General features: G+C 45.8%; 1 protein-coding gene across 1 annotated transcript in view; it reads right to left on the bottom strand.

Annotated features, from left to right (window-relative positions):
- Positions 1-3,166: 3,166 nt before the first annotated feature.
- Positions 3,167-12,045, bottom strand: part of LOC144166033 (uncharacterized) — a 33,175-nt gene continuing 24,296 nt past the window's right edge. Inside the window, 1 exon segment of the mRNA XM_077695700.1 lies at positions 3,167-3,361. Coding sequence (XP_077551826.1) covers positions 3,167-3,361 — 195 coding nt within the window.

The raw sequence follows: 12,045 nt of genomic DNA, 5'->3' as shown, positions 1-12,045 counted from the left end.
GCTGCAGCTTTGCGTGAGCAAGACAAGTCAAAACTTGTTCTAGTCCGCGTAAACGTGTCTCAAAATCCGGAGAAAAAAACGACGATGTCGTCCAGGTAGCACAGGCATATTTTCCATTTTAGTTTGCGCAAAATGCTGTCCGTCATGCGCTAGAAAGTGGCAGGTGCAATAAAATGGCCGAACGGCATCACAATGAACTCAAAAAGAACGTCAGGTGTTATGAAAGCCTTCTTTTCGCGATCAGCATCTGCCATAGGTACCTGCCAGTACCCGGAGCGCAAGTCGCGCGACGAGAAATATTCGGCACCCTTCAAACAGTCGAGGGCGTCATCGAGAACGCGGGAGAGGGTAGACATCTATTCTGGTTATCTTATTGAGGCGCCGATAGTCGACACAAAAGCGTATCGAACTGTCCTTCTTGGTCACAAGGATTACAGGAGACGCCCCGGGACTGTTGGAGGGCCCAATGACGCCTCGCTCAAGCTTATCGTCCATGTTTCATCAATCGTACGGCGTTCTTTGTGGGAAACGCGATAAGGTCGTTGTCGTAGCGGTGGATGCGAGCGAGTGTCTATCGTGTGTTCGGCTGTTGATGTTCATGTTAGCGGAGCTTTGAAGCAGTCAAAAGACAAGCGAAACCGATGGAGGAGTGCCCGCAGTTGATCTCGTTGTGTTGGCGTCAGATCTCCATCGACAGACTGATTGAAAACGTCGGATGGTAAAACCTCTGCTTCGGATGGAGCACTCAATTCTGTAAAAACGTCGGATGGTAAAACCTCTGCTTCGGATGGAGCACTCAATTCTCCGACATGAGTGATAATGGAAGTACCGTAGGGCACATCGATGACAGCACATGGCTCGACAGGCCCAATCGCCCTCGACCGGCCCAATCACGCTGTAGCAGCGAAATTTCATCCGAGGAGCAGTTACTAACGAGCATGCGGCTAGAACCAGAATTTCTCTTTAAAAGAGCGGACGGCAGCGGAAGACGTCTCCGTCGGATGAAGAGTTCGGACGGCGTAAAAAGCATGGTTGTGTCAGCAGTGCACGCACAGCGCAGGGGCACGGAAACATAGCAGTGCAGTGAAATTTTTGCGTCATCGCTGACGGCCCATTTACCAGAAGTTGTCTCATTATGGTGCGCATCGTATTCTGGTGCAAATTCTACTTCCGCACGCGCACAATCGATGACGGCGTGGTGACGAGCAAGAAAATCCCAATCCAATATGAGGTCATGGGAACAAGTAGGAAGCACGATAAATTCTACAATGTACAAAACATCCTGGATCGTAACTCGCGCCGTGCACGCTGCAGACAGCATGGACGTGCTGTGCGTTTGCGGTACGTATCGCAAAGCCATCCAACGGCGTCGTCACTTTTCTAAGAACAGGGCAAAGGTCGGCATGAATAACTGGAATGGCAGCGCCTGTGTCGACTAACGCCAATGCACGTCGGTGTTCCACAACTACGTCTATAACATTTGAGGAGAAAAAAATTACATCATCTTCACGTGGGGAACCCTGATGAGGATGCGAAGCATCGTGGCGGTTCCGTGTGGTTCCATTGTGTTGCCGTTATGTTCAGTGATCTGGTTTTTACAAGCGCCAGAGGGAATTCCGCGTCTGGATCCACACCGGTGGCAAAGGCACGCAAGTACTGTTGTGTGACGGTGAGTAGGCGGTGGTTTTCGAGGCGCCGAAACTCGTCCATCATGTTCTTGTCGATGTTGTCTCTGTGGTAGAATCGGTAGTCTCCGTCAGCATTGGTGAGGTAAAGGTTGTTGACATTGGTGCACCGGCTGAGAGTAATGTACACGCTCTCCTCTTCGCAGCTTTGTCTTCTCCTTCTTCTTCAGCGGTTCCCTTATGGGAAGATGACGACGGTGGTTGAACGCGAACCTATCTCGTGATGGAATCTTTGGTTGGCCAATCACTAGGGGCATCCTGCCAGAATCAGCATCAGAGGCGCTGCGGATGGGGCTGGTTGAGCTGCAAGGCGCGTGGCGCTTCCCTCCACAGCTTTTACACGGGAAATTCAACACCCTCATCTAAAGTTTTCAGTTCGTCTTTTCCGTTTACGTGCAGCTTTGCGTGCCTTCGTTGTATCAGTAGCTTCTTGACGTAGTTTGAATTAGTCAAGGACATAAAGCGCGTTGGTAGCACGTGCTCCTGTCCCGGATTTTTAGCGTAGTGGGAAGAGCACCGCGTACATCCCGTTGCGGCCAGAAATTAATGGGATCAAAACCGGGCGCCGCTATTTCTTTTTTGGTATTGTGTAGTATCACGCAGCTGTGGGTGTAAGGAGGAGAGTTGCGCATGCGCAGTGTGAGTGCGGACGCCGACGACGCCGACGCCTACGCGGGACAGGCCACCGCTATAAGATGCTCCGCATGTAAAATGAGGTCTTGGATAGTTCGCTGATAACGCAGTTCTTGCCGCCTGAACTGCGTCAACTAGTTTTCCTCTTCGGTAACGGTTGGTCGGCTGCGCATGGGAGAAAGAGACCGACGACGAGGGGAGTGCGAGCGACGGGTAGCGAATGTGCGGGAATCAGAAGGTGCAGCGGTGAAGTCGGACCCGTAAGAGACTTCGGGTGGTGATCGGCTTCGATGGCAATAAGTAGGGTCTCCTGTATCGTCGTCGGTGGGCGTCAGGCGTCGGCGGCAGTATCGGGCAACATGTCCGGCATAACGACAATTGAAACAGATTGGACGGTTATCCCATGTTCGCCAGGCACTGCTGGATTGTGGCGGAGGCCGAGACAATGGCGGTGGCCTCATCGGTACAGGGTGTTGGTAAGACATGGAGACCGGCCGAGGGGGACACCCACAGCGTCAGCGTAATGTGACGATAAGTACCGAAGTCCTTGCGACGCTTTCGGCATACGGCAGCGGGGTGGTAACGCTCAAGTTATGACAAGGAGGCGCACTGCGAGTCGGCAGAATGGCGTCAGCAACTTGCTCATGAATTACGCTTCAGATTGTTGGCCGCAAAGTAGACGAAGGCTCCGTGGTGTATGGCAGCAGGGAGAGCTGACCGGCGACTTCTTCCCACACTATCTGTTTGGTCATCCACAGCAAAGAAGAGTTGTCGGGGTCACTGACCATGGTCGCTATGGTGTCGTCTTGGACGGAGGTGCGTCATGTTCACACTCGCTGTTCACGAAGTTAGTCGTAACTCTGACAAAGGTTCACCAGTTCAGCAACGGAACCCGGGCCTCTCGCCAAGAGCATCTGGAAGCCACCCTCGTCGATCCCTTTCATGAAGTGCTTGATTTTCTGGGTCTCTGTCTTAGATGGGTTCTCACGCTTGCAGAGGTCCAAAACATCCTCGATGTACCTTGTGAAGGTCTCGTCCGTCTTCTGGGCGCGGCTTTGCAAGAGTTGTTCGGCGTGCAGTTTCCGCGCAGTGGGACGGCCAAAAGCTGCAATTATTTCTGTCTCGAAGGTCCGCCAGGCGCTTATGGCGGATCCGTGGTTGTTGAACCACACTTCGGTGAGACCGGAGGAAAACAAGCTGACGTTATTAGGTTGCATGGCGTCATCCCATCTGTTATGCGTACTCAAGCATTCAAAGGACGCCAACCAGTTCCTAACGTCTTGCTCCTCATTGCCGTTGAACATTTCAGGTTCACGTTCACGAAGAGCGCCAGCGCAGATGATAGCTGGGCTCGGAGGCAAAGTGGGCCTGTTGTTACCGCCAGGCATGGCGGTTGGTATGGTGCGGCTGCGTAGTTCCAGGGCTTGGTCAGGGACGCCTACCGACGCGAATGGACGCGATCCTTGATCCTTGAGACGAATGCTTCACGAACCCACACGGGCGTTGCTAGAGGGCGTAGCTGGAGAACCGCAACCTCCACCAAAATGAAACGGGGTTTATTTGCTAGTAAATGCGGATGGTCGCAGAGGTCCAGAAACGCAGAGAGAGAGAGAGCCGACAAACGATCACACCCAAAGCTTCGCAGTCCGAGCTTCTTCGTTCACACGTGCGCGGCTGGTTGTCTGCTTGCAACATGACGATGTCTGATAGCACATAGCCATTACAAGACTTGTCCGCCATTCCTAATTTTTGCAGTCCACATTACCCCATTACAATATATATATATATATATATATATATATATATATATATATATATATATATATATATATATATATATATATATATATATATATATATATATATATATATATGCAGGGAATCAGAATAGGAAATGAGGGGCTCGTTGAAAATAACACAGATATAAGAGTTGGCAGCCAATAAAACGTCGGAAAGCAAAGGGGAGGATGTGGTAGGTCATTGAAACAGATAAAGAATTTGGAAAGAAAGAAAGAAAGGGAAGAAAAAATGCCCGCCAGGTGGGATCCGAACCCACGACCTCCAGAATACCGGTATGGTGCGATTACCACTACGCTACCGGCGGGGCGATTTCCCCTTTACTTTCTGGGGTATTTATGTTTAGGTATTGTTACGGGGCATTAATTAGATTCCCCACAAATAGGACGGCATTCATGTACTGTGCTAGCGGGCATCATCATCAAGAAGAGAGATGAAGAGGACGCTGACGGTGAAGCGCGTTCGCTCCCTGGCTTGCGCGGTGCTCTCTTCCACCGTGGTTTGTTATAACTAGCCTCTGAATGTGCATCGTAAATACACCACTGTAAACACAGCTTTACCCTGTATCAGTATTTTTGTTTCCTGTTCTTGGGGGTGGTAGCCAGCGCCACTCGGACTACTCGGGGTGAAGCTGAAAGGTCCCCTTCACCCCTTTTCAATGCTACATTTCAATGCTATATTAGATTTCAATGCTAAATAAGGCAAGCATCAAGCTGGAGACGTGGCAGTTGGGAACTATAGTCATGGGTGTAGAAATAGTAGGGGGGAACTACTAGTTGAGTTTGCGGAACGGAATAACCTACGCGTAATGAATACCTTCTGTAAACAGGTGAGCCTGACGGGGACGTGGAGGAGCCCGAATGGGGACCATAAAAATGAAATAGACTTAATATTATGCGATAACCCTGGTGTCGTGAATGCTGTGGAAGTGATCGGAAGGGTAAGGCGCAGTGACCATTGTATGGTAAGATCTCGAATTAAGCTAGATTTGAGGAGGGACAGTAACAAGCTAGTACGAAAGAAGCCGATTATTGATCTAACAGTAAGGGTAAAGTAGAATAATTCACGATCGCGCTGCAGAACCGATACTCAGCTCTTACCAAGGAAGCTGAGCATACGACGCAGGAAGCCAGCGACAACCTTACACGCATTATCACGGAGTGTGCAGTAAGTCCGGGGCCCCATTGGCATACACAGGATACTGCTAAACTTTCCCAGGAGAGGAAAGTTGTAATTAGGAAACGGCAAACCATGACAATCTCCACCCCAGCTGACAGAATAAAACTAGCAGAGCTTTCTAAGTTAATCGATAAGTGTAAGACAGCTTACATACGGAAGTATAATATGGAGAGGATCCAATACGCTGTAAAGAACGGAGGTAGCCTGAAAGAAGTAAACAGGCGTCTTTCCTGGGGAAAAATCAGATGCATGTACTTAGAGACAAGCAAGGCAATTTGATCACAAATAGGGATAACATCGTCACATGGGCCGGTGAGTTTTATAGGGATCTGTACAGTAGCCGGGACATCCAGAATAATGCCGAAAGAGAAAGTATTTCAGAGGAGATAGACATCCCACCAGTAACGACTGAATAGGTAAGGCAGGCTTTGAAAGAATTGAAAGGAGGCAAAGCATTTGTCGTGGATCAGACAACAGCTGAACTCATGAAGGATGGCGCAGAAATGGTATTTAAAAACTGGCTTCCTTTCTACCCAATGCCTAATTACTGCAAGCGTACCGGAATCTTTGAAGAACGCGAACATAATCCTAATCTATAAGAAAGGTGACATGAAGGACCTGAAAAATTACAGGCCGATCAGCGCACGGTCCGTCGTCTACAAGGTAGTTACCAAAGTAATCGCTTAGAGAATTTCTGCAACTTTAGTATTCAGTCAACCTAAAAAACAAGCAGGGTTCCGTAGAGGTTAGTCAACAATAGACCATATTCACACAATCAATCAGGTGATAGAGAAGTGCGCTGAGTATTCTGAACCCTATATATAGCCTACCTTGAATATGAGAAAGCATTTGCCTCGGTCGAAACCCTAGCAGTTATTCAGGCATTACGGAACCAGGGAGTAGATGAGCAATATGTAAAAATACTAGAGAAGATCTACAATGGGTCCACAGCTACCAGCATCCTCCGTAGAGTGCAGTAAAATACCTATAAGGAAGGGCGTCAGACAAGGAGATACAATCTCTCCAATGATATTCACAGCATGTTTACAAGAAGTATTCAGAACGTTGGATTGGGAACAGGTGGGAGTAAGGGTTAATGGAGAATACCTCAGTAACCTCATATTTGCTGATGACGTTGCCTTGCTAGGTAAGTCGGCGGACGAATTGCAAAGCATGCTTTCCGCACTAGACGAACGAAGTAGAACCGTAGGCCTGAAAATAATATGCAGAAAATTAAAGTAACGAACAATAACCTCGGGACAGCACAACAGTTTGGGATAGGCGGTGAAGTAGTGGAAGTGGTAAAAGAATATATCTACTTAGGCCAAGTTGTGACCCCAGATCCCAAACTTGAGGCAGAGATAATTAGAAGGATCAGAATGGGGTGGAGTGCATACGGCAGACATTCTCATATAATAAATAGCTGCCTACCATTGTTCCTGATGAAGAAAGTGTATGGCAGCTGCATCTTACCGGTACTCACATACGGGGCAGAAACTTGGAGGCTCACTAAGAGGGTTCAACTTAAATTGAGAACGACTCAGAGGGCAATGGAGCAGAAAATGATAGATGTAACATTAAGGGACAAGAAGACAGCGGAGTGGGTCAGGAAACAAAGGCGTGTTAAGGACATACTAGTAGAAATTAGGAAGAAATGGACGTAAGCAGAGCATGTAGTGCGCAGGCAAGATAACCGTTGGTCATTAAAGGTAACATACTGGATCTCTATAGAAGGCAAGTTTAGCAGGGGCGGTGGGAAGTTAGATGGCGGATGAGATGAAGAACTTTGCAGGGATAAATTGGTCACAGTTGGCACGGGACTGGGGTAATTGGAGAATAACGGGAGAGGCATTTGCCCTGCGGTGAGCGTAAATAGGCTGGTGATGATATATAAATATATATATATATATATATATATATATATATATATATATATATATATATATATATTACGAGAAGGACTGTCTTTGGTTGCCGTAGCAAATAGTAAAAATGGGTATAGCTTCTAACAAAACTGTTTATTGGTCCACGTTTTGATCGGATGCCGATCTTTCTCAAAGAGAAAGGTCGGCAAGACCTTGAGAAAGGTCTTGAGAAAGATCGGCATCCGATCGAAACGTCGACCAATAAACAGTTTTGTTAGAAGCTATACCCATTTTTTACTATATATATATATATATATTTATATATATATATATATATATATATATATATATATATATATATATATATATATATATATATTTATATGATATAAACATATATATATAATATATATAAATACATATATAAATATATATATATACATATATATATATATGTATATATATATATATATATATATATATATATAAATTTATTGGAATTTCACGTTAGCCGTAATTAAACAAACGTTGGTGGTTTCGCTCGCCTGTTTTATTTGTCGCTGCTCCATGATATCAAACAACTGGCGTTGGATCCTGCAGAAAGTGTAAAAATACGGCATGCACTTCATCTTGAAAATGGAGTCATCTAGCAGTAGTAACATGTTGTTCGCTTCATTCCCAGTTCTGATGGGCCCAAAGTTCGAACAAAACGGAGAAAGAATTGCAAGGAGAAGCAAGAAACCCCAAAACACAGATCTAGCGCAAGGCCTTCGTGCTTCCATATGATCCCGCGACTCTCGCCTCAATTGCACAATAGGTGAAGCGGCCAGTTTGCCTGGTTTTCATCAAAATGCAGTAGTGACTGCTGCCGCTCTTGAAATGGAGTGTCTTTCGATGTAGGGTCTGTAACGAAAGGGAACGAGGAGATCAGACGTCCGGCTATCCAAGATGGCTACGACCAACTGCCGCGACAGCCGCGCTCGTGGAGCGAGCTCCCGCTGGCTGCGCTCGTGGCGCACTTCGTTCTCTTTATTTAACAGGGTCTATCGCCACTTTCGGCGTTTTGTAGGCGCGGTCGATTACGCAAGTATGCGTGGTCAAACGGAGACATGCATGCGTGTACCTTACCGCTCCGCACGTGAAATATATCGCCAACCAATATTGCGCGGTTCACCCCCAGTACATCGCCTCTCTGGACACTCGTGAACAGCAAAACTTGAACACCCTGTATCTATAAGAATAGGGCCAGCGTTAACTGAAACAACCATCACCCTAACGCCAAAAAATGGGGTCCAACATTACCTTGTGGCCAAATGAACCCTAAGTCCGGTACAGAATGAAGTGCTTAGGTAGCTGGGCTTATGAGAACAAACGCCTCAAGAAGGCACCCTCAGGAACAACAACAAGCTCACTGACGACTTCAACTCAACAAATTCTCTCAATAAACAAGTATCAGCACATACGCCTCTAATAAATGCGGGGGCATGGGTTTACCATTGACGTCGCCAGGCCCAAAACAATGCAATGGCGGGGCAGGAATGCAGGCTTTGCTGCGTCATACTGATGTTATTGGATCCTTTCCCGCATCATGGAAGCGCAACTCAAAGTACGCGTATACTAATTCCTACCACCACGGCATCCAATAACTCTCCGAAAATAACATTCGTGTCACTTCATCGTACATTTCACTGTGGAGTCCCTCCAGTGTGTTGCTCAAAAAGGCAAGACTATTCGCCTTTCTTAGACCCAAAGCTATACGATCTTGCATAGGGGACCAAAGCTGGGCTTAGCGTTTCCAGGGAGAGCCATACGATGTCTCTCTACTGCTCTTCTTTTGCGCAATGTATAAATCTACGCGTGGACGTAGTTGCTAAGCTTGTTCTACAAAACTAGTCACCCTTAAATGCTACTCCAAGACAGCCTTCCTTCACGGTGTAAACGCTTTCAACGGCATCATAAACATTGGGCAACGGGATCATCGACCATAGTGCCTAGGCGCCCTCTATATTTAAAAAATGCCCCCATTTGCTCGACAAAAAGTTACATAGCAAAGCTGGGACGTGCGGCCCTTGTTTTGCATGTGACACGTGTACTGCGCATGTGAAAGTAATTTGTAGCTTGTGGTTAACGCTGTGGCCACGTTACACCGTGACTGACGTGTGGCCAGTGGCCCCGTTGGCTTTGCTACGTCCGCATCACATCTGGATCCGCCCGCCGTTACAGCTTGAGCTGAGAGAAACCCATTCACTGGTTGGGCGCCCCAGCTTCGTTGAACCTTCTGCTTTCGTGTGAATGAACGTTGAGTTTTGGTCCATTTTTTAGTTCACTTCTCTGCCTGCCCACATATACCCATATTTTCCTGGTAGGAACATCTTCAGCACTGGTGATGATCTTGCGCTGTAACATTCCCGGTACACTACCTTAATTGGTGCTTACATTACGACCGTTATATTTCCGTCGCTCTGGCGTTTTCTTTTTATTTTTTCGTACTCTTGCAATTTCAGAAAAGGGCACCACTTCTGTTTTTAAACCAAACTGGTGAATCATATCAGCGATTCAGGCTACGCATTCAAGAATTTTCTCACCGAAGTTTATTATAAGTGCTTCTCTCCTAATTTTGTTATAAAGTTTCATATCAATCTTCAGTCATGAGTACTTATGTCGTTTATTGTTGACTGGACAGCCTAACAGACTGGCCCAAGCATTACCTTCAGAGGAAGATTCTAACGGGTGGTATCATACTAAATTTACCTAGTAAGGGCGAGGTATTTTGAAATCAATGGTTAAAACACATCATTAGTGTCAAATGCTTCTTGTTTTTTTAAGGTCTCAAAATTTGTTAATATTGCTCCAGGTTTGAACTCTCTCTTTCTGTAGTCGGTAGGACATGTTACGTGGCAAGGGACGTATGTTTGAAACTATTTGCACTGTTTGGAAGCGTTGAAGTAACCTGAAGCGTAAATTCATTGCCGAGCGTCGTGGTTCTCGTCCTCTTCCACCAGTGGCACAGCGCTAATATTATGAGTATTCCTAACAGAGGTTCCCTTATCACAATATCAGGCCCTCTATTCGACACCTGAAGTGCTCACGTCTTCTTCTAAGGCTGCTGAATTTGGTGAAATGATTCAAAACGTTGCTTAAGTAAAAAGCCATAGATTGCAACTTCAATAACTCGGAAATGCGCTGTCAGAACATCACATGACCGGGAACACAAACTTGCGGATGTTGTGCGACTTCTGCCTGTGATTCAAAACAAAGTGCGGGCATTTGCTGCCACTTTTACTCCTGGGAATATGTGGCTGGTCTGAAGGCAGTTAACTTACCCCATATTGCACAATGTTGTCGTATTGCTATACCGCTTTTGTTGAAAGACATTCTTTTGTCAATAACTGCTACCACATTTCACTTTCACACTTCGAGTTGCTCTTGCATAAATTAGACCGTAGAATGTTTAGCAAATTTACTTCTGGGTACCAGGAGTGAATGAATTACTTTCTTGCAGCCACCGGTGCATACATGGACGCGCAAACAACAAAATGCATCTATTTAGTCATGTCGTCGTGAACCAATTCAGTGTCGAGAAACAGCACCCTGTTTTCTTACCTGGTAAAAACATCGAGTCTAAATTTTGTTCCCCTAATTGAGCACTGAAGCTAGACACTTGTTGTACGATGCGCATAAAAACATTTATATCTTTGATACAAAAATAGCAGAATTGTCTATGCTTACCGTAAAGTGAGAACAGATCCTAAGAAGGCTTTTGAGCTCCTCTTGTCGACAAAGCTCACGGTCACCTCTGCGGCGTCGTATGCATAGTTTTTTTCAGCCTCGTACTAGCAGCTCTAATAAACTTTCATTTGTAACCAGCTGCAGGGAATGCGGAGGGAGCACCTGAGGTGAACGTTCGAAGCGGACACTGCCAACTGCGGATTTTTTTGCATCGCCTTGCACGTACAGGCAAAGGAGCTCTTCTGTATAGCCTTTCGGCCTCTACTAAAAGGTAATAGTAACAGTGATATCACCGTTACCTACCTGAATGAATATCCTACCCGTGTCGTATTTAAAATATCCGGTTGAAATGTTTCAATACCGTTGACAACCCTGAATCCAGTCCCGAAATAGGCTTGTGCAGGTAACCTTTAAACCAAACATATTGTTTTGAACAGTGCTAGGAGCACTCAATTTTGTTCACAGTAATTAAGGATTATAATTGTGTAACGCGTTAAATATACGTATATGTATTGCAGCTCCAATTGTTACAAATGTTAGGTTTTGTATGAACACCAAACACAAATTTTCTGGCGAAAAACACCACCGACTCAGGAATCCGTACCCAGTGGGATGCCTTGTCACGCAAATAAGTGTGTGCGCTCACAAATGGCAGTTATACTTTCTATTCAAAAATATGAACTTCTGCAAAAATAACTGAGTTTGGTATTAGGGTTAGCAGAAATATTTAGCAATGTTGTCGCCTAAAATCTACGTGACGTTATCTGCGTCGTCCCAACGTTGACGCCCACGACCAAAACCGAAATAAAAACGTTCTCTATATTTGACTCTTGGGTTGCCGAAACCACCAATGGTTTATCAGAATGTTTCCCTGGGAAAACCTAACGTCTAGCAAAATACTCAACTTAAATAAGCTGCTGACAGACGGAGTCGTAGTTTTACCTTCTGGTGCTACCAAGAGAGCTTGTGCAACAACAATTCAAACACCGAAAAGGTAAAAAAGGATAGTGTTTCACACTTCCATCTTGTGAGGAAAATATATAGGCGGCAAATAAAAATAAAAAAACACGGAAAGCAATATACATAAGCAGCATGAAAGGTGTACTTTTAGAACTAACGAACAAACATCCTAATGGCCATAATAATTACGCAACCCC

The sequence above is a fragment of the Haemaphysalis longicornis genome, unplaced genomic scaffold (genome assembly GCF_048455015.1).
Source record: "Haemaphysalis longicornis isolate Haplotype H1 unplaced genomic scaffold, Haemaphysalis longicornis Haplotype H1 scaffold_159, whole genome shotgun sequence".
NCBI lineage: Eukaryota > Metazoa > Arthropoda > Arachnida > Ixodida > Ixodidae > Haemaphysalis > Haemaphysalis longicornis.
Note: the sequence above shows the minus strand (reverse complement) of the source record. Positions and strands in the feature narration are given on the sequence as shown.